The sequence below is a fragment of the Musa acuminata genome, chromosome BXJ2-5 (genome assembly GCF_036884655.1).
Source record: "Musa acuminata AAA Group cultivar baxijiao chromosome BXJ2-5, Cavendish_Baxijiao_AAA, whole genome shotgun sequence".
NCBI lineage: Eukaryota > Viridiplantae > Streptophyta > Magnoliopsida > Zingiberales > Musaceae > Musa > Musa acuminata.
Genome location: NC_088342.1, coordinates 10,233,366 through 10,254,479, shown reverse-complemented (window position 1 = coordinate 10,254,479; position 21,114 = coordinate 10,233,366). Strand labels below are relative to the sequence as shown.

General features: G+C 35.1%; 3 protein-coding genes and 1 long non-coding RNA gene across 4 annotated transcripts; 3 read left to right on the top strand and 1 right to left on the bottom strand.

The window, feature by feature from the left end:
• Positions 1-224: 224 nt before the first annotated feature.
• Positions 225-4,852, bottom strand: LOC135612455 (ubiquitin-like protein 5). The gene is made up of 2 exons (XM_065108775.1): positions 4,533-4,852; positions 225-509 (listed from the first exon to the last, which is right to left on the bottom strand). The coding sequence occupies exon 1, from the start codon at positions 4,760-4,762 to the stop codon at positions 4,541-4,543; it is 222 nt and encodes a 73-aa protein (XP_064964847.1). The 5' UTR covers positions 4,763-4,852; the 3' UTR covers positions 225-509; positions 4,533-4,540.
• A 2,213-nt stretch (positions 4,853-7,065) lies between these two features.
• On the top strand, positions 7,066-7,614 carry LOC135612454 (uncharacterized). The gene is made up of 3 exons (XR_010486969.1): positions 7,066-7,205; positions 7,367-7,439; positions 7,548-7,614. It is a non-coding gene; the product is annotated as an uncharacterized LOC135612454 (long non-coding RNA).
• Positions 7,615-8,824: 1,210 nt separating this feature from the next.
• Positions 8,825-10,147, top strand: LOC103984951 (transcription factor MYB4). Its single transcript, XM_009402538.3, has 3 exons — positions 8,825-9,015; positions 9,148-9,277; positions 9,371-10,147. The coding sequence occupies exons 1-3, from the start codon at positions 8,886-8,888 to the stop codon at positions 9,876-9,878; spliced, it is 768 nt and encodes a 255-aa protein (XP_009400813.2). The 5' UTR covers positions 8,825-8,885; the 3' UTR covers positions 9,879-10,147.
• A 2,074-nt stretch (positions 10,148-12,221) lies between these two features.
• LOC103985079 (probable serine protease EDA2) lies at positions 12,222-19,213 on the top strand. The gene is made up of 13 exons (XM_018826190.2): positions 12,222-12,455; positions 13,753-13,878; positions 14,475-14,630; positions 15,414-15,596; positions 15,980-16,096; positions 16,396-16,449; positions 16,521-16,592; positions 16,741-16,849; positions 16,947-17,043; positions 18,053-18,147; positions 18,384-18,458; positions 18,680-18,763; positions 18,993-19,213. The coding sequence occupies exons 1-13, from the start codon at positions 12,291-12,293 to the stop codon at positions 19,070-19,072; spliced, it is 1,413 nt and encodes a 470-aa protein (XP_018681735.2). The 5' UTR covers positions 12,222-12,290; the 3' UTR covers positions 19,073-19,213.
• Positions 19,214-21,114: the final 1,901 nt, after the last annotated feature.

The following is a 21,114-nucleotide window of genomic DNA, read 5'->3' as shown; positions in this document are numbered from 1 at the left end:
TTCATATATATATATAAACCTTTTCACATCAAACAAATGCAAGATGATGGAATTTTCATTTATTGCATGGTCTTTACATTCTCTAGGTCCGTAATCAGAAAGAAAGAAAGAAAAACTAGGAATCATTCCCCTAATTTCCAAATCTTGTGCAAGCAAGTTTGTTCCAACTTGAAAAGTTCAATACAAACAGAAATCCGAACCATAATCTGCAAAATCAAGAAACAGAGTCCATAAACACCATCTTGCTTGATAGCCTACGCAAACATTTAGACAGTATAAACCCACGGAAACATTGGACTAGAGGTCAAGAAACCACCCACATGATACTCATATGTCCAAGAGACATTCTTGTTCAGACAGATTTTTCATTTTTTGTTTTTCACACCATGTAGACAGTGTGAACTTTTGTCAATTATTGCACCTATCATAGACATGAAATTATTGATATTCCATTGAGTTGTACTACATCATTTAGCCCACCAGTGTCTGGTCTGGATCAACCAACCCACCTGCGTCGAGAACACACCTGTCAGCCCATGGTATTGAAGTCTCTGATAATATGCATCAGGAAAGATTAAGCTGAATAACCAAATAATAAAATGCAAAGTAGTCAAATAATCAACAACTATATATTTAGAGTAAAACTAAGCATGCCACTATTCAAAGAATTGGCACCGCATAATAGGCATCTTTCTTATGCTAACCGTCCTGAGTGCTTCCTGTTAAGAAAAGTTTCTTGCACAATGGACCATTTTATGAGACACAATAAAGTACCAAACCTACACCATCTTTTCAACTGTAAATTTAATTTGGTGGTGCTCTACTATTGCAGTGGAACCAAATACCTTGGTTTTTGTTATCCAAAACTAAAGGAGCAGAAGGACATCCTCCCAGGGCCAAATATTACTTGTCTTGATTGACTCACACGACCATTTCCCTCTCTCACCCTTTCTCGCTAGATCTCACAGGTCATAACTAAATCAGTAAGGAGCTGGCTGGGAAAATATTCTTCCCGAATGCAAGCATCACAATAAAACAGCCTTCCAATCAGCCATGCCTTATTTTGCCCGTATGGAGCTCTGGGGCAGTTGACACAAAGTGAAACAAGGATAACCAGGAAGTTCTTCTAGATCAACTAGCTTACTTGTCTTCAGAAATTAAAAATATCTAAACAATTGTTATTCAATTTCTGAAACTTTCAATTGTTCCACTGATGTGATATTCAGATTTTTTTCTGCAGTCCGTTTGTCTGAGACTGAAAGGGCTCTATCAAAATTATGTCACAACACACCATCAGAATCAATTTCAGATGACTCTCGAATTTCAATAATCATTTAAGAAGATACAAATCAAATCCATATCAGCTCCTTGCCAACACAACATTTTGCCAGGTATTTACACCAATACCAGCTCCATCCTTACCCTTTTTTGCATAATGAGGTCAGCAGGCAACTCAACAATAACCTAGCAGCACAAAAAATAAAGAAAAGGGACCAACACAGCATTTATGCTTTAGAAGTGAAACAGTTGGTACGCATAGATCCATAGTGAACTAAAAAACAAATACACAAATATTGAAACTTTTAATACTCAGATTTTATCTCAACGCTTCTCATACTCCAAGCCACATCAATCCTGCATTGCACAGCAAGGATCATACAGATTGCTAAAGTATCTTCTGCCCATGTCTGGGTTCCAGTCTGGACAACTAAGATGGCGTTCCTACAGCCAAACAATTCGAGATCCTATACATCCTAGAAGTCCAAAACACATCCCCTCCATAAGCAGAATGAATCTCTATGGTTAAGACACACAAGTTGCCTGCAAGTTGAGCTCATGACTAAAACAATTCTTCTCCCTCATTTTTACAATTCTAATTCTTTTTTTCTTTCCCTCAAGTGTTGAGAAATTAGAAACATCATATATTTGTATTTGATCCTCTCTGTTTCACCATGAACAGAATGATCAGAGAAATTTGTATCAAATGAAGCCTTGATATGCCCACATACATTTTACTTGGAAACTATCAGTGTCTTCCACATATTTTACTACAAACAAAAATTTCTGATGAATATTTCAATTGAGAACACAATCGCTTTCCTTTTACACTTTTAACTCTCAATGGATATGATCATGAAAAATATCATCCAAGAATTCATCTCCATTTACATGGTGACATACAATACATATCTTTAAATAAGAAACTAAACATACCTTCGCTTGGCTGACAAGTATAATATAAATAAGAAGATGAATGCTAGGAATGCAAAATAAATCTTTATAAAAAGTAACATATAAAAAAATTGCAAAATAAAACTATCTGATAGAGATGATTTACAAAAATGAAACATTATCATTTGTAAAAATAATAAATTTTATATATTTAACAAAAAAATAGATTATGATTCTAAAATTCTAGAAGAATATATTTGAATTCTATTGTTATAATTTCTTAATTCTTTTTTTATTAATTTATAAAATGATTTCTTAATCTACTTTATGCTGAAACCAATCCTCCAATCTGTAAGCAGATTTCAAGTCTTGAAACAATGTGTAGCATGCAAGTTATCATCCTATTACGGGAAAGACAAATTTGATAGATGTCTAGCAGGAACAAAAGAGAGGTTCTGGTCAGTATGAGCAGTAGAGGGAAACCCTATGATGGGTGGGCTTCAAGAGCACTGGATGCCTGATTCTCTTGATACCAAGATAGAGCAACCAAATTTAAATTCACTTAAAACCAATAGAGAAATTAAATTCGATTGAGGTCAAATCTATCTAGATCATGGTAGGAACAAATATGGATTCATCAGATATTGGGTGCAAAAATTCAACTTATACAACCGAAAAACGCCAGCCATATGAAATACCTTAATATAATTGATAATATCTTATTTATGGTACTTCGCATATACAATTAACAACTACAACATAACATGAGTGTAAATAATCAAATTCATGTTGTTTTAATAGCATTTGACTCACATAATATGCTCAAAGTAAACTAAGCCAATCTAATCTACACCTCAGGCTTTGAAGTAAGATCATGACTAACCTAACTTGGACCATCAAACCAAGAAATCAGATCTCAAAATTGTCAAAAACGACCTGAGTTTATTGTGCTTAGAGTGCAAATCCAACTCAAATATGGACTTGAGATCTGAGAAAATTAATCACCTGAAAAGCTAGTGCCATTTTTTACTATAGAGGAAAGATTATGCTATGAAGCAACTAGACCTGGACCACCGCCAAAGAGTTCGACCTGTGTTGGCCGTTGATAGGGGCCACTTGACATTTTAGTGGCTTCTCATGGATGGGTCAGTCAGCATGGGACCCTGAAACTCCTTTTGAGGCCTCAAGATGCATAATTACAGCCATACTTTGACTTGCTCTTAGTTTGAACAGCTCTATGGAAGAAATCTCTAGTCAGAAGAAGAATACTAGAGTCTAGGAGAAGGATAAAATAAATAACAGCAATAAATGGAAGTAACTAACCTATGTCTGAAACATCAGGACTTCCAGATTGGCAGGACTAACGTCCAATCAAGCCAAAGAAGGACAACAGCCAAGAAGACTACTTAGTTCAATTTCTACAAGAATTAGGAAGTTGAATTGTGGTCAACTAGCTATTGCCAGGGCTGCCACGTCATGACCAAGCGGGACAATATTTGGCAGTACCCTAACGTTGACATCCTAACCTAGGAAAGGCAAAACAGGGGCTAGTAGCTTATGCTTTGGCCAGATAATGTGGTTGCTATTCTGGAAGGTAACTACTAACCAAAGGGTATTTATACCATATACATAAGCCTAACCAGATGTTTTCTTCTGCTGCAATGAGTAGAAAGTTCAGTTAAATTCTCTAGTTGATGACGAAGGGAGGACCTCAATCAGATGGGACACAATCCTATTAAATTTCAATTCCTTCCACTCAGTGATTGACATTGAGAAAACCATGAACGGTGAGCTATATAGCAAAAACGTCTTAAACAAAAAACACGGAACTAAAAGATCAGAAAACAACCAAAGTATGAACTATCACAGAGCTGCCGACTTGTAGAACGACATTACTTATTCAACATGGATGGACTTTCTCTTCATTCTTTTCGCACCCATCATTATCTGATGAAAAATCTCTTTAGAACAAACAGGATATCTGGCTAGTGAATAACAAGCTACAACAATTTGAAACTCTTGGAGAGACACTCTGAAGCACATACACATAAGACAAACGAACAAAATTTAGGTACACTAGTGACCCAGACTCGCATAATTTTTGTCGATGCAAAAAGACCAAATCATGTGATGGATTTAAAATTTCGAAAGTCAAGCCTATTACGCACTACGAAATTTTAGTCCAAGGAAACCCTAACTTCGTCATCATCGAGTCATCGGACACAATTTATCCAAAATCACCTTGATGTACTTCAATTCAGATCATACAATCAACAACCTGATACGTAAACGGAGCTGAAACGAATCCCCAACCCTAAAATTACAACAGCAAGATGGAACCGAAGAAAGAAAGGGGGAACCTTCAGGTTTAGTTGTAGTATAGTTCGAGGCCCATGCCGTCGTGGATCTCGTAGTCCTTGAGGGTGATGTGATCCTTGTAGACGTTGTACCACTTCTGGATGCGGATCTTGTCGGCGCGGGTGCCGGTCTGCGCCGCCACCAGCTTCTTGAGGTCGCCGATGGTGTCGTCATCGTTGCACTTCACCCTCACCTTCTTCCCCAGCCGATCATTCAGCACCACCTCGATCATCTTCGCCTTTTCCCTTCCTTGCTCGGCGTCTCCGTCCCTCTTCGCCTCCGTTTTCCGTCGATCCCCCAACGATACAAATGAACATATAATGTGCGGACGCCAATTATTTTGGGGCGATTGTTATCTTTATTATAGACGGTCGAGATTTTTCGGGCGGAAAGTTGGATTCCGTGGCGGTGGACGAGTCCGCGGAAGACGTGTCAATGGGTTAAGTCGCACGCGCGTGAAACTTTTGGTTTATCGGATTCGGATGGAAACCCGATATGATTGTAAAAATTAAAATTAAATTATATTTCCATATTAAAAAATATTCTACTGTTTAGTATTTATGTATAATGTACATATTTCTTCTTTAACAAAACTGTAGATTATATTCACGTCAATTGTTTACATATTTATTTCCATGCCTGAAAACTCTTTTTTTTAATACCTGAAAACTAAGTCTGTGCATTATTGTATTTAATCTTTGTTAACTTTTATATATTAACTATTGTTAGTGTTAATTTTCGGAGTCAGCGTACCTTTGGTATGTTGTTTGAATCTTGTTGTATTGGAAAGTCGTTTCACTTTCAAACTTTTAAGATTCTTTTTTTATAAAATTTGTCTATCAATTCCTTATCTACTTAGTTATCATTTGCAAATAAGTTCGCATCATTTTTATTTTCGATTGGTATTATGTTAAGAAATAAAATGGATAATCTATTCTTGTTAGAATTGGTCCTCAGAGGATTTGATAATTATTATCTTTCACTAAGTTTTTTTTAATGTTCCTTAAACATGTATAGAGCTCCTCTGCTAGATAAATAATATAATTAGAGTACTCGATTTCGTATATTCTCTTAAAGATTGAGAAGATAAATATTACTTAGCTTTACTTACTGAGAGTTATGCTTCATGCATTAAGTTAATTACTAGCTTTCACCTACTTTTTGCTTACACTTTTGAGATATTTAAAACGTTTGCACTCCTGAGTCAACTACTATAATTCATCTCTTCGTTGCTATCAAATTTCTAGAATGTAAAAAATTTTACTTAAAAAGAGAAAATTTCACCTCGACTTAGAGTAAATTTTTGAAAGTTTTAATTATCTTTGGGATTATACTATCTTCTTTATCATTTTCATTGCCTGCCCCTCTAAGTATAAAAGGTATAATATTATATACTATTTGCTCTGTTTCTTAGTCAAGCACTCTTATATTGATTGAACCGAAGTCCCTCACTTTCGGTTATCTGAATGAGAAGCCCATTAATACTGGTCTTACGAAGTTCCTTAGCCTTTATCCTTCAGTCTTGTCTCAGTACTTGAGTTTATCTCTGTATTCTTCACCTTTTAGGCCCTCTTTCATGACTATACGCTCTCCCTCCATAAGAGTAAGAAACCGATGAATCCACTAAAGTTTCGTGTCTATGGTACCATAATGTTGTTATGCCCATGGTCATATTATCCGTCGTCTTGAATCTACATTGCTTTTTTCGTAATCGATAGATCCACCACTTCTATGACATTGTAGCACTCCACCAAGTCCACAACGCTTGGTTTTTGGTAACCAAGTCTCTTCAAACTCATCGTCTCTTCCTTGCTCTTTATGATCACCTGCTTCGATACATCTATGTCCTTCGAGCAATTCCCCTTAGTCAATAGAAAGACATACTGCAACTCTCATATATTGCCTTTGCTATCATGTTGTAGAGTTCATATCGATTCTATTCTCCTTTGCTTGGTAGCAACGTTTGTTCACTTGATCTTATCCTTTGACTTATCAAACTCCTTCAAACGAATTATAAGTTCTGAAACAATCTAACTCTCTAACAACTCCGATTATATCTCTGTATAATCTCCTCAGTAGTACACAATATTCATGTGCTAATTACTAGAGCTTTCATATGATATAAAATTTGATGTAGACACGAAAGAACGCATATCATGATATTTACTCCTTAAATTCATCATCTTTTTTTTACCTTTTTTTTTTTATCGTTGTGTGTCTTACTAAAATCTAAGTTCCTCACCCGTATTAAAATTAGATATGTTTAACCACAGGAAAATTAGATGTCATCGTTTTAACGCCGTGCATCACACGGATTTCCTTCCTGTACTCAGCTGCATGTAGAACAGTTCCAAGCTCCAATCATTTGAAATGGTCAAACAGATATGTGCATCGCTGCTGTTCGGCGCCATAGTTGACTCCATTGCCGGCTTCTTTCCGTCTTCCAGCCTCCCTTCTCTGACCTCTGACAGTTGACTTCTTGCAGGAAATGAACTACCTCAGATTCTCTTCATATATGCATATACAGATAGATATTCCCAATCTCTTGTCGAGCGTCGCCTGGTCTGCTCTCAAGCATCGAAGGAAGAAGATGAACTGGATCAGCCGAAAGATGCATCTCTACAACGTAACCATGGGCCTCTACATGCTCGACTGGTGGGAGCGCTGCCTCTTCAGTATCCTTTACTCTCTACTCGTATCTCTCCATAGTCCATCGCTCTTCTCCATGTCACCGCTGAAGGCACCACTTTGCTTTCGTTCCTTTGCTCAGTTCACCAATTAAGTGTAGTATGATATGCATGCTTCCGAGCTTAGTATGGATCCTTAACTTTAGCAGATGTATTGTTGCTTACTTTGCTTTGGTTTATCTGCTACAATGGATCTCGATTTGCCACGGAGTTTTACGAAGGGTAAGTCTTATGTCCACAGTCTATTTCTTGTTCTTTTAGCAAAATATATAGTAGCTCAAATTTTATGGACTTCAATATTATCCTATTCGTGTTTCTTTTATCTTTCAGCGGCCATCTGAAGTATAAACTTTTGGTCGACGGAAGGCTTCCAAATGGATGGAGCATACCATCCTAATCATACTCAACAACAACACAAGAATGTGAGAGTTCACACAAAACATGTGGAAGGCATGCATTTATTTCTTCTTGGTTTCTGAGAAAACAACAACAGGAGACTATTCCTTTGATAGTAGTATGTAAGCAAATTATATTTGTATTTGTGCTTGTAACTTGTCCTATAGAGAATGTAAACTTCTTTCCTCTTTCAAAAAAACAAAATATAATGTGTATATATATATATATAAAGACAATAGAAGGAACCCATAAGATTCTCCTTGAATGGTTAAGTCAAAACAAATGCAAAAGAAAATAGTGGTACAAAGGAAGAGTAGATGAAGAGGGACAAGGAAAGAACACAACTCAATGCATTCGTTGAATGATTCATTTTCTATGTCTTGTCTGTTTGTGTGATTCATTCATAGTTTGATTAAGAGCTTAAAATATGTTGTAGCAGTCAGTAATTAGCCAATGAAATAATGCCAAATTGCCCACAACGGACAAAGCGGCCGTCCTGCAATGAAATGATGTTCAAGTCGCTCTTTCCGCCATTACGTGACGCCGTTGTTTTATGCGGAAGGCAATAAGCCAATCGAACTCTCGTGTTTGACTGCCGTGGTCGTTCAACAACTCGTTTGTGGACTCGAATTGATCGTTGACCGCAATCGATTAATTATAACGTAGTCTTACTTCAATAGTGTCCGCATGGCTTCACCCACGTACGTGAAAACAAAGACCAGCTCATGTGTTGTTGACCAAGTGATCCGTGGGGTCTACTTGCACGCCCATGCTCATGGCGTTGGCCATTTCCTATGCATATATGTATGTCGTTGATGTATCTTTAAGAGTATGATAGTGCATATCTCATGTTCCTTGACGGTCAAACTTTGAAGCCACGAGCTGCCAAGAGTTGACGATGATGAGATACCTCCATCACAACAACGAGCAGCAATAATTCATGTATGCTGATTCAAAGCTCAGTTGCCTTCCGTAATAGGAACTTTGAATAGTAGTCGAGTTCTTTGAGAAGATGCATGAACGTGCCTATTCTGTAAGTCAATTCCTAGAGTCGTACGGTGAACGAGTGTGACGTAGACAATCTTAGGAAATACCCATTTGCTATGTGCCACCGTTTCCAGGAAGGTGAACAAGTGACGTCTCCTTGCACTGATTTCTCTCACGTTGGAGATTTGATGTCGCGTATAAATAACTGAAGCAGGAGTGGGAAGCAGCATGGTCTCCTGCAAAGCCTTCTGAGAGAGGAAGGAAGGAAGGAAGTGTTTTGGCAACATGGTGAGAGCTCCGTGCTGTGGGATTGGTGTGAAGAAGGGGCCATGGAGTCCGGAGGAGGACGAGGCTTTAGTAGGTTACATCCAGAGATGCGGCCACGGGAATTGGCGTGAGCTGCCGAAGCAAGCCGGTGAGTACTTAAGGTTAATTGTCGTGTTGAAGGTCTTCGAGATCTTGTATTAGGGTTTAAGCTGGCCCCTGGAGAATGGAGATGAAGTCACTCCTCTCCATCCCGACTTGTCCTGAATCTATTTCTACTCAGGGCTTTCGAGGTGTGGGAAGAGTTGCAGGCTCCGGTGGATGAACTACCTGCGGCCTGACATCAAACGAGGAAACTTCTCCCTGGAGGAACAGGAGACCATCATCAGATTGCACGAGACCTTTGGGAACAGGTAGAGCTCCTCCGTCTCCACCTGCACTCTCGATGCATATGAGGTTCTTGGCGAGTCTCTCATGCAGTGAGTAATATTTCCTCTTGCCGATAGGTGGTCTTCCATTGCTGCCAGCCTACCTGGCAGAACGGACAACGAGATCAAGAACGTGTGGCACACCCACCTGAAGAAGATTGTCAGCCCCAACACTTCATCCAGAGAACCCAAGAAGAAGAAGAAAGCAGGTGGTTCCCGGTCAAAGAAAGCCTCGGAGACCATAACCATGCAGCTCGATACAGACTCAGAGAACGCGATGTTTGTGTCAGTGGTGTCAAAGGCGCAATCAAATAGCGACTTCTCGTCCCGTGGCACCGATTCACCGACGGTGTCGAGAGAGATCAGTGACGATGCAAGGGGAAGCTTCTCCTCGGACGCATTCCCGGAGATCGACGAGAGCTTTTGGTTGGACGCATTCTCAATGGATGACTCTGCCTCATCCGTCGATCTTCCGCCGGTCAGTGAGCTTTCCAACCTGTTGGTATCATCCGACAGTGACGACATGGACTTTTGGCTGCAAGTTTTCGAGGGAGTTGGAGATTTGCAGGAGCTGTCACGAATCTAACAGATAGTCCGAGTACTAAAATTCATCTGACATCAATTCTTTCAAGAACTGAAACGGTTTGGTGGTGGCCAACTGACAATTCAAGATAGAACGACAAGAACAGCAGCTCGAGAGGTTTTCTTTTGGAAGAAAAGATTGATTGGAAGCATTTGGTCGAGCTATTGATTGGGCAATATGAGGGACCAAAATAGCAAATGTATCGGATTTCAATTTTATATATTACCGGGATGTTGTGCAATCAGATAAATATAAGGAAAAATTATTCCCCATTTCTTTTTTTTTTCTTTGTGTATCGAAGAAGTCAAATGATGGAGCCTATGATAGGAGAAAAATTTACCCCTTTATTGTAGCTCACCATATGGTCGCTCGATTAGCACAAGGAATGAGATTGGTATAGCATGATAGCAACCTAAGTGTAAGAATAATGGTGAATCCAAAAAAAAAATATTTTATCTATATTATAAAATATTCTTTTGGTCTCGGTTTACTTAAAATTTACTTATTTATTATTATGAAGGTCAATTATTATTTACCTACGATTCTACTTTCCACCTCACCAGCTTGAGCATAAGAGGGATCAATTCGGGCACCGTTGGTCGGCTCCTTGATGGATCCCCCAATCACCCTCTTAGTTATCTCCGAACTATCCTAAATGGAATCGAGCTAATAGAGATGTTTCTTTTAAGTTCACTAAATAAATCTGACTGAAACCATATTATACCCTTAATAAAAATTACTAAAAATTTAACTCATTTAATTCAAATGTCAAGATAATCATGACATGACCTTCCTATTTATTTTTTATTTTCAAAAAGTAAAGGTTCATCTATCGAAAATTAAAAAAAAACTGATATTTATTCTTGAGCAGAAAATTAGTGTGCTATGCCATTTTTATTCTTAGGAATGAAAGTAATTATTGTTGCATTTAGTTCACAAGCTAAGGATAAAACATCAATGAGATTCCTCTCAAAAACCAAACAACAATAGAAGGATTGTAAGCAAATGCAATGCGTTGTGAGTCAGATTCATGAACTGGTCATGTGTTAAGACGATGGCTTTAATCCACAAGGAGATGACACCGGCTTGATGGTTGAGAAATTTAGAATCATTTCAGTTTAACCAAAGAAGCCAAAAACAATTAGCAAAGATATTTGGTTTGGGTGAAACTAAGGGAGGCACCTTCCTTAACCCATTGGTCCTATAACCCGTCGTAAATACCATGACTCCATCAATAATTATGACGTTTTTAGCTCAACGGTGACTTCATACTATGACTAATTTATGTCAATTAGACATTGGGCTTGATGGTTGAGAAATATAGAATCGTTTTAATTCAACCAAAGAAGCTAAAAGAGTTAGCAATCATACTTATAAGAAATTTGGTTCAGTGAAGCTAAGGGAGGCACCTTCTTCAAGCCATCGGCTACGACCGGTTGTAAATGAAATTAAAGTTAATAATAGTATACTCATTAGATCCTTTAAAAGTTAATCTAAGTCTTGTCCACTTTCTATGTGGGACGAATAGGGGTGGGGTGTTATAGTAAAAGTATGTAAAAGTAACACTAATGTTAAGCTATAAAATGTTTTAGCAATTTAAAACAAAAGAACATTCAAATACGATAAGGTTGAGCTTGTGAATGAATGGATTTAGATAAATAGTCAAAAAATAGACAAATGATTCCGAAGAAGCTTCCCGGCAAACACTTTGGGTAAACCTAAATATTTCAGAACACCGTCTATCCACATGAAGCCGTATCTTCTTGTTAGATTCCTTATCTCAACATGCTTAACGAAAGAGGTACCATATAGAATATAGGTCGAAATCCAACTATCGTCCCTAGGGATGTTAGTAATGCGGATGCAAAAAAATGAAGAAAATTTTACAAGTTAAAAGAGGGTGAAAGCAGGAAGAAGGAAGAGATCTTCCGACGAAATCAGACACATATTTAAATCTATCAGGTTTCTCCACATTAATTAGTCGTTCTTCTCCATTGTCAAACCAAGAAGAACTTCCATCGAGTTTGGCACCCTATTTATTGGTCATTAGGTGTGTGTTGTAAACCATCCTTCCTATTTATTGGCCATTTTTATCCCTCGTCAAGCCACCACGAACTTCCATTGACTTGGGATCCTATTTATTGGCCATTAGGTGTGTATTTTAAGCCATCCTTCCTATTTATCGGTCATTCCAAGTTATTGGTTGTTTGTCTCTCCCGTCAAACCAGCAAGAACATCCATTGGGTTGGCATCTCTTCATGACCATCCTTTTTTCTTTGCAACATATTCGCATTGGTACGTTGGGTGCCAATATAAATGTGCAACACCTAAGAACGAAAGATTAACCTCCCAAGAAGAAAGAGATCTTGGGAGCAAGATCTCTTTTCTTCTTCCTCTTCTCTTCTTCCTCCAATTATGATGAACCTCAAGGCCTTCTCCTTCTCTTTTCTTCTTCTACTCTTTTTCAATGCCTCCATGGTAGAGACGCATGGTTTTCGCTCTCGCAAATTGTATGATAGCAACATGCTCACCGAGAAGGAGAATTGGTTTGATCAGAATTTAGATCATTTCTCCCCCACGGTTAAGTCCTTTCTTTGTTTCTTTATCGTTTCCTTTTTCTTTTCTTCTTTTATATTTTTTTGCTTTTCCTTTGTTCTCCACTATTACTTCAGAAGTTTTTTATATAAAGTTTGGGATGAAAATTAAGCTCGTTCGGAATAATTTATTATTTTAATCATGATGTATTTGCTAAAAAAAATAGTTGTATCGATAATTATATTGATCATATGCAATAGAAAGCAAAAGATTAAGGCTATATAGATATCGACTTAACCTTCTTATTTTGATACATGGGAAGATACCTATAATTTCTTCCTATGCCAAAGAGGATGACTATTTTGCTAATCAACAAGAAACAAGGTATTAGTCAATCAAATATGTCGGTGTGAACCGAAACCTATGGAACTATTGATAAGGATAATCTTTACATAAACTATTGTGGATATTTAAATCATAGGCTACTATATTGTGCAAAATGAATGATATTTGTTGTCATAATAAGTGAACAATAGCAAAGTTCTTGTTGCAACATTGTCTTTCACAAAGTCAAATATAGATCCTAGATTGTTTCAACTCGATAACACTAACAAAAGAAAGAAATATGGTCAAATTGTGCTAATTGTGCTAATAATAGAGGTAGAGAAGAAAGAAGAAGTGAGAAGTGATAATGCCAAAAGGAGAGAGAGAGAGAGAGAGAGAGAGAGAGGAGAATGGGGCTAATGATGAATCATAAAAACTAATAGAATCTCATCCATTTTTATTCAACATACATTTCTATGAAATTGCTGCCTCATTTATAGACAATGTTCTACCCTTATCTTCTTCTCCACCTCGAACTCAATTTCGATAATTGATCGATCTTTCCTAAGCTATTTCCTACTTTACAGAGGAAATTTGAATTTAGTATATTTATATTCTTCAGAGGCCTAAACATTTACCGATAGCGGAATTAGAATGCGTAAACTTTAATTAAAATTCATGAAAACAAGTTTAGAAAAACTTAAAAATAAAAATATGACTAAAACTTAAATTTGAACTAAACATGGGTAGAAATCAGATTCAAGTATAGATTAAAGTAGACAACATTCGACCGACTCACAAAAATTGGGTTTGGTATCTCACAAAAGATCTTGGGTTTCATAAAGCATTGTTATAGGGAGTATTAGCATTCACAAGAAGATCTCTATTTAATGCTTATTCTAAGTATTGTTGTTCACTTGTCTTTCTGATCTTTTTCTTCAACATCTGTGTTTGTTATTCATGCATTTTTGGATTGGCTTTTGCTCAAAAAAAGTGTTTGGACATTTCTCCAATGCAGGATCATTCTACATTCAAGCAAAGATATTTTGAATATCTTGGTTACTATAAGCCTCCAGAGGGACCAATCTTCCTACTTGTTGGTGGTGAATCTGAACAGATTGGGATTGGCAAAAGTTTTTATACTGTAAGTATAGTCTTTCTTTCAATCATGATAAGAAATTGTATCACAACCTTACTTCAAAATTTTACAGTGGGATAATAAATTAATTTCCTTAACAATTGAAGTTGTCATATATCAAACGATGAATTTGATTCATGTTATATCAATTTTTAATTATTTTTAGTATTTGCAAAGTCATTTGAACTTTCGTAATACTTCCGTGATGATAATTTATACTTTTCGGTTCTATTTTCATGTAAGTGGATAGACATTCCACATTCTTTTTGCATTTTGGAACAAATATTTGGTTTCTTGAACATCTAGTATGAGTAATCATGATATAATTGGAACTTATGATCTTGTTATTGTGTGTTTGCCATTAGATTGTCTAAATAACTATTGTATGTTAGTGTCTAAACTGAAAGAATAAAGAGTGTGGTAAGAAAGAAAAGTTTGATCTTTGCAATAGTGTTAACTATAGAAGGTGAAAACATGAATGAAATTTGTGATATGTAGGAGCTAAAATTTTGTACCGATCTTGTGTAAAGGTCTATGCTTTCGATCAAATGACTTGGCGTCGACTATCGTTGTTGTTTCTCTAATTTTGTAACAACATGTAGGAGCTAGCGGAGAAGTTTGGTGCTGCCATAGTTTCTATCGAGCATCGGTATTATGGGAAGAGTACTCCTTACAAGGAATTGACAACAGAAAATCTAAAATATTTGTCCTCAAAACAAGCTATATTTGATTTGGCTGTTTTTCGCCAATATTACCAGGTAAAAATTTCACATTCTTTCATGATTAATGTGATCCCTCAATATTTTTTTGTTTCATTTGTATGGCTCATTTACTACGCATTCGATTCTCTCGGATATTATGTCGTGTATGTGTTGAATCATAAGTTTCATGGTTTAAATTTAATTGATGAAGTTTTCTTGAGTGTCCACTATGCGATGCAAAACAATGTGTGTTAGGTATAAGCTCATTGCGACCTTATTTCAAACCAAGACATATAATAGAGGATGTGAGCCTTATTGAGTCAAGAAAAAATCTTAACTCACATGATTGTATATAAACAGTAAATGTACTAAATCATTTTCCTTTATAATCATGACTAAATGTAAGCTTTAATTTGATTGTTCAATCACATATTATGAAGTTCTTTCAAGAGTTCAAAATACAACATGGATTTAATTTGTTAGACCAACAAAAAAAAATAAATCTCATTCATCGAATACTCTTATGTGTCCTTTTTACGATATTTTAGTGTTAGAGATACGACTTTACCGATCTTTTGTATCGATTTGTATTTAACAATGATGAGTTCAGGGAGAAAATTATGTCTTTCTCGATGTAAGCATAAGATCATTCATGTAATTAACTAGACAACCAATTTAGTCAAGATGATTATTGCACCAAGAATCACAATCCCTAGCATTTGCTTTGTAAGGCTTTCTTTAATGGCTGAGATCATCTTCTGATGATATCCCCACTTTCACTTCCTATTGATCTATAAATCTCTATAACTCTTCCATATAGCTAACTCTTCTTTTCTACAGGAATTGTTGAATGCAAAATATAATGTTTCGGAAACCGAAAATCGATGGTTCGTAATTGGAGGTTCATATTCTGGAGGACTTGCAGCTTATTTTCGCTTGAAGTTCCCTCATCTAACTTGTGGGGCTTATGCAAGCTCAGCTGCTCTTATAGCAATCTACAATTTCACAGAATATGACCAACAGGTGCATAAGCATTTGCTACCTTTTGCAATGTTGGATATCATGTTTTATGTTGCCATATATAATGAAATGCTCCATAGAAACCTTTCATATAAAAAATTCATGAGTTTTATACTTCACTAATGGTGAAAATATGGAGAGAGAGAGAGAGAGTCTTTGCAAGGATGGCATTATTTTGGGAGAGAATAAATTGAATGGTTTCACCAATCAAAACATTAAGTAGCTTTATCTTAGCTGGACCAAAGAAACAAATTGCTAAGCTAACCTGACCATTAAGTAGTTCCATACTGAAGAAAATGAATACTTAGTATTCATTGGGGTGGAGAGTCTTAGATGGTCCCATTTTGGCTGCTCATATCTTCTCTTCATCGTTGTCTTTTTTGCAGATTGGAACTACAGCTGGACCTGAATGCAAGACTGTGCTTCAAGAAATCACTCATCTTGTTGATGAACAACTTAACTCTGATAGGCAATCAATCAAAGAATTGTTTGGTGCATCTAAGGTAACACTTCATTGGTATCTTTCTTCTGCATTTTTGCTCAAAACTGATGAAAGATGTTTGTTAAATCAAACATCTCTAGATCATCATTCAATTAAAAGTTATTGAATGATCAGTTCCTCATAATCAGTGAGGCATTGCATAGTTAAGTAAAAATTACATAATTAATATTTATGTTTTTGATTTTGAGTAGGGAACCTCATCTTTTTCTACTTTTCATGTTTCCAAATAACTATTATCATGAATATATTATGCTGATACGAAGACTATCTTAGTCATTTGAAATTATTTATCCGATATAGATCGACAACGACGATGACTTTCGATTCCTAGTTGCCGATGCTGCAGCCCTGTCGGTAAGCAAATCATTTGAATACAATCGAGTTCTTTTCAGAATTTTATTTCTAATTCTTCTCCAACTTTTCAGCTACAATACGGCTTTCATGACTTTGTATGTGATCTTCTTGTTAATGCCAAAAAGAATGGCTCCAATATATTGGTATGCTCTCCTCTATTCCTCTTATGCATTTGATGGATCATTGGGGCATAGTTGGATTTCATTTATGCAGTTCTTCTATGGCATGTTTTGATAATATAATAATCGATCGCGAATGAAGAATATGACAATCTAAATTTGGTGATTGCAGGAAGCATATGCAGACTATGTGAAGAATGTAGCTAACCAAGGAATATTTGGTGTCACACTTGAATATTATGATCGTTTATATTTGAAGGATCCAACTAGTGGAAATAGTGGTACTGTTTTCTTTGATCTTTTAACCTCATATAAGGTTTGAAGTTGTGCTTTCATATTCCATTCATTGATAGCATTTTTCTTTTCTCCTTCTAAAAGCTTATCGACTATGGTGGTTCTACATATGTTCTGAGATGGGATATTTCCTGGTGGCACCACAGAATGATTCTATTCGTTCAACAAAGCTTGATGAAAGGTACTATTTCATCCAACAATTTAGTCGCAATATTCGAAAATTCTTATTTCATCCTATGCTAGAATAATTTACTTTTACAAATATAAACTAATCAACCAAACACACTTTGAAGGCAAACTAATCTCATTCCATGAAGAACACGACTTTGAAGAACTTTTTCCAAGAATAACATATGAAAATATTAAGCTTCTACCAATCTATATTATCCTAGCATTGTTCACATCGGTTCATATGAAGGAAAGTAAATTATCACTACAAAATTGCCAATGCTAATTGTTAATAAGATATAATGTGTGCGATATAAAGGACTTTGGATCGATTTGGTCTCGCGGTTATTCCGGATTGTATGGCAAGCTAGAAGAGCTAGAAGAACTTAACCGATATCGAGTAATTTGATGCGAAAGTTACTTTGAATAGCTAAGACATGTTCTCATAATTTTTTGAGGTATAGAAGTGGAATTATGCACTAGCATAGTATCATAAAAATGCTATAAAAGTTATAAAAAAAAACAATTGGGGGACTTATTTAGGATGAGGATATGCTTAGTTGACCAAATTTATAAAATGAAAAGTTAGAAAAGGTACTTTGAGCTAAACATAAAATTCTAGAAATAATACAAAAATTAACAAAAATTATGAATTAATGCTTATGAAGATAATTAAGTTAAATGCTCAACTAGATTTTTAGAGGAACTAAGGATTTATGACAACTTGTGGGGGCATTAATATTACTATTTGAATTGGCCATTCATGTATTTTTTTTCCAGGAAACAATTGGAGAGTAGATCATGTAACATATCATTATGATTCTTATAATTTTGATCTTGATAGAAGGACCATTACCTAAAGCAATGCATTACATCTCTCTTAAGAATATAAGCATAGTTTCTGTCAATTTGAACTGAAAATATTTAATAGATTATAAATGTTAGATATGACATAGGTAGAATATGTATCTATTTATGATTAGATTTTGTTAGTTCTTAAAATATTCTTTTGATTACTATAGATACAATTTAGACTTCTGCAAAGACATATTTGGGGAAGGGGTTTATCCTGATTCAGACATGGCCAACACTTATTATGGAGGAAGAAAATTTGCAGGTATGCTCACTTTGTTTTGTGTATGTGTGTGTATGTATATATATATATATATATATATATATATATATATATATATATATATATATATATATATATATATATATATATATATATATATATATATATATATATATATATATGAGTTATATCTAAACTAAAGAACATGTTTAGATTCGTAAACAAGAAAATCGATATGTGATTGATCTTATTCATATTTAATTTTTTTGAATATGTAGGTTCAAGAGTAATCTTCACCAATGGCTCCCAAGATCCATGCCGCCATATATCTAAGCAAACATCATCCAAAGACCGTAAGAGTGGCTACCAAGCATTCATTATCTCGATCGTTAATAGTTCAGATTCATTTCCATGGATATTTATAGTTCTAGAATGGATTTGATTATTCAGATACTAATAATATTATAATTTTGTTATACGAATGAATTATTGATTTGTATAACTCCGATAGTCATACGTATTATATTTTACTATTCTTCATGCTAATTATAAATAACTCGTTAATCTTTTTTAGTGCCTTCCTACATGGTCGAGTGCAATGGATGCGCACACGGTATCGATGTTTTGGGATGTCCTTATGCACCCGAGGATACCAAAGGTATAGCTAAGTTCCTCTCGTTTGATCGATCATATGTTGAAACCAACTAAATCATCAATGCATGACTTCTCGATAATATTTATATTTGATTGGTATTCACAAAAATGATTATAATTATTCTTCGCAACATGGAAAAATATATACTCTCAATATGGCAAATTTCAATTTTTGTATCTTATCGATATGTATAGCCAAATTACATGCTCTCATATGCACTACATTCGTTTAGGTGATGTGTGTCGTCAAGCAGTAAGTGAAGTGAGACAAAAAATAGCACAAGACATCGACATGTGGCTTTCGGATTGCTAAGCTATAGGAGGGAGTTTTATGAGTCATTTGAAGACATTACTAATGATATGTATCCATGGAGACATTTCAAGATTTGTATACTGTTTACTTGATTCAAAGAATCAAGCAATATATTTCATACAATTCGATCTTATTTCTATCTATTATGTCTTGGATAATGCTTGACAAACAACCTATTTGTAACACTAATCATTTGTATAAGATAGCAATACAACTCTTAACCTTCATTCACAAAGATCACAGTCTAAGAAATATTAACTAAATATTAAAAATTCATTTAGAACACATGGCTTTACTTTTAGAATCCAATGGGTTATTGAATTATCTCCTCTTTCCTACTATTAATCTTACATAAAGGTATAATCTATCGAATATTTGAAGTCCTCATGAGTTTTTAATCATGTATTCCAAAATTGTAAGTGGTGAAATACTTTTGTTAAATAGTTTAAAAATAAATAAAAAATATTAGTAAAACTAAAACAAATATAAAAAAATTTGGTATAAAACTCTCATATTTGTTTTTCTAAACTACTAATGTAGATATAGAATGTAGTGAAGTACAATAGGAAAAAAAATACCTTGGTGGTTAAAATGAATTAGGTTTATTAATATAATTTAATTATATTAGTATTGAAGCAATGCAACCTTAAGCATCAAATTTGTATGTACTGAATACGTAAATATAATTGCATAGATACCGAAAAATAAATGGCAAAAAAGGAAATTATTTGTCTAAAATGCTAATCATATTCGATATGATAATACACATTATATAACAATATTGGCTTAAAATATAATACATATTGATTAAGTTATTCTTTTTAATCCAAATGCTAAGTCGGTATCTCTGTGCATTGAGAATTTTAGGTCGAGAAACTACATATAAGATTCTTAGTTTTAATTTTGTATTTATGTTATAATAATTCCAATCAATCTTGTTTTCTTAACATTTTCACTTTTATATTCTATGTTTAATTATAAATATATGTTTTTTTTATTGGTATATAGTGAAAAGCATGTGAATAGGTAAGTCGTTCTCACTTTGGTTGATATAGATTAACATAAAATTTTGATAAGATCAGTACCATGACATACTATTCGATATGGTCGATACATACTGATCCCACAAGGGATCGATACGAATGCAACATACTGATTTATAAATATATCCCATCGTATCATATCGATACGTTAATATGGTTTGATACATAATATCGTATCGACAATTAATCGGTAAGACAAATCATAGATCAAGGTATATGATGCTTTGGTCAACTTGGTTAAGCTAATAGTGATGTAATACTTTCATGCGTTCAAGATAGTGATTTAAACTTTTTATAATTAATATATAATTAATGGGAGTATCTACGTTTATTCATAGATGTAAACAAAATCTAACACAACTTATCTCTACAACATGTTTTCCACCTTCCAAACTATAACTAGAATATGGGATTCAAGAATGTTGACCTTTATGCACAAGCATGAACAAGTCCTCTTCCAAATCAATTTGTGTGATGGAGGAGGCATCGTAGAAATCAAATAACATTAATATGTTGTCTCAACAGATATCCTAATAACTAATACATTAATATGTTGTCCAAACATATATGAGTGTTTTGAATGTGATTTAATGTGATGAAAATTTCTTTCTATTTTTTAAACTAATACGATCAAATTTTAAGATTTTTTTTTGAAGCTATTCGTAAGGGCAAAGTTAAAAAAAAAAAAAAAAAAACTTATTTTTGATAATTTTTAATTAACATCTTATTTTAAACAAAATTCCCGTAGAGCTTTTCTATAAGAGGATGATACTGTCTCTACCTTCCACTCGTAGGTCGTCACTTCCGACCCACACTAGCTCCCTCTGTCAAGGTGATGACAAGCAAAGGAGTGACTTGTATGCCCTCGCTTTCACCCACAACCCCCTTTGCCAAGATGATGAAAAAGACATCTAAGGGTGAAGACAGTGGTGACCCTCGTGCGTCCTCCTTCCTTGCACGTAACCCTTACACTTCCCCTCCCCTCTCACCCGCATGCCC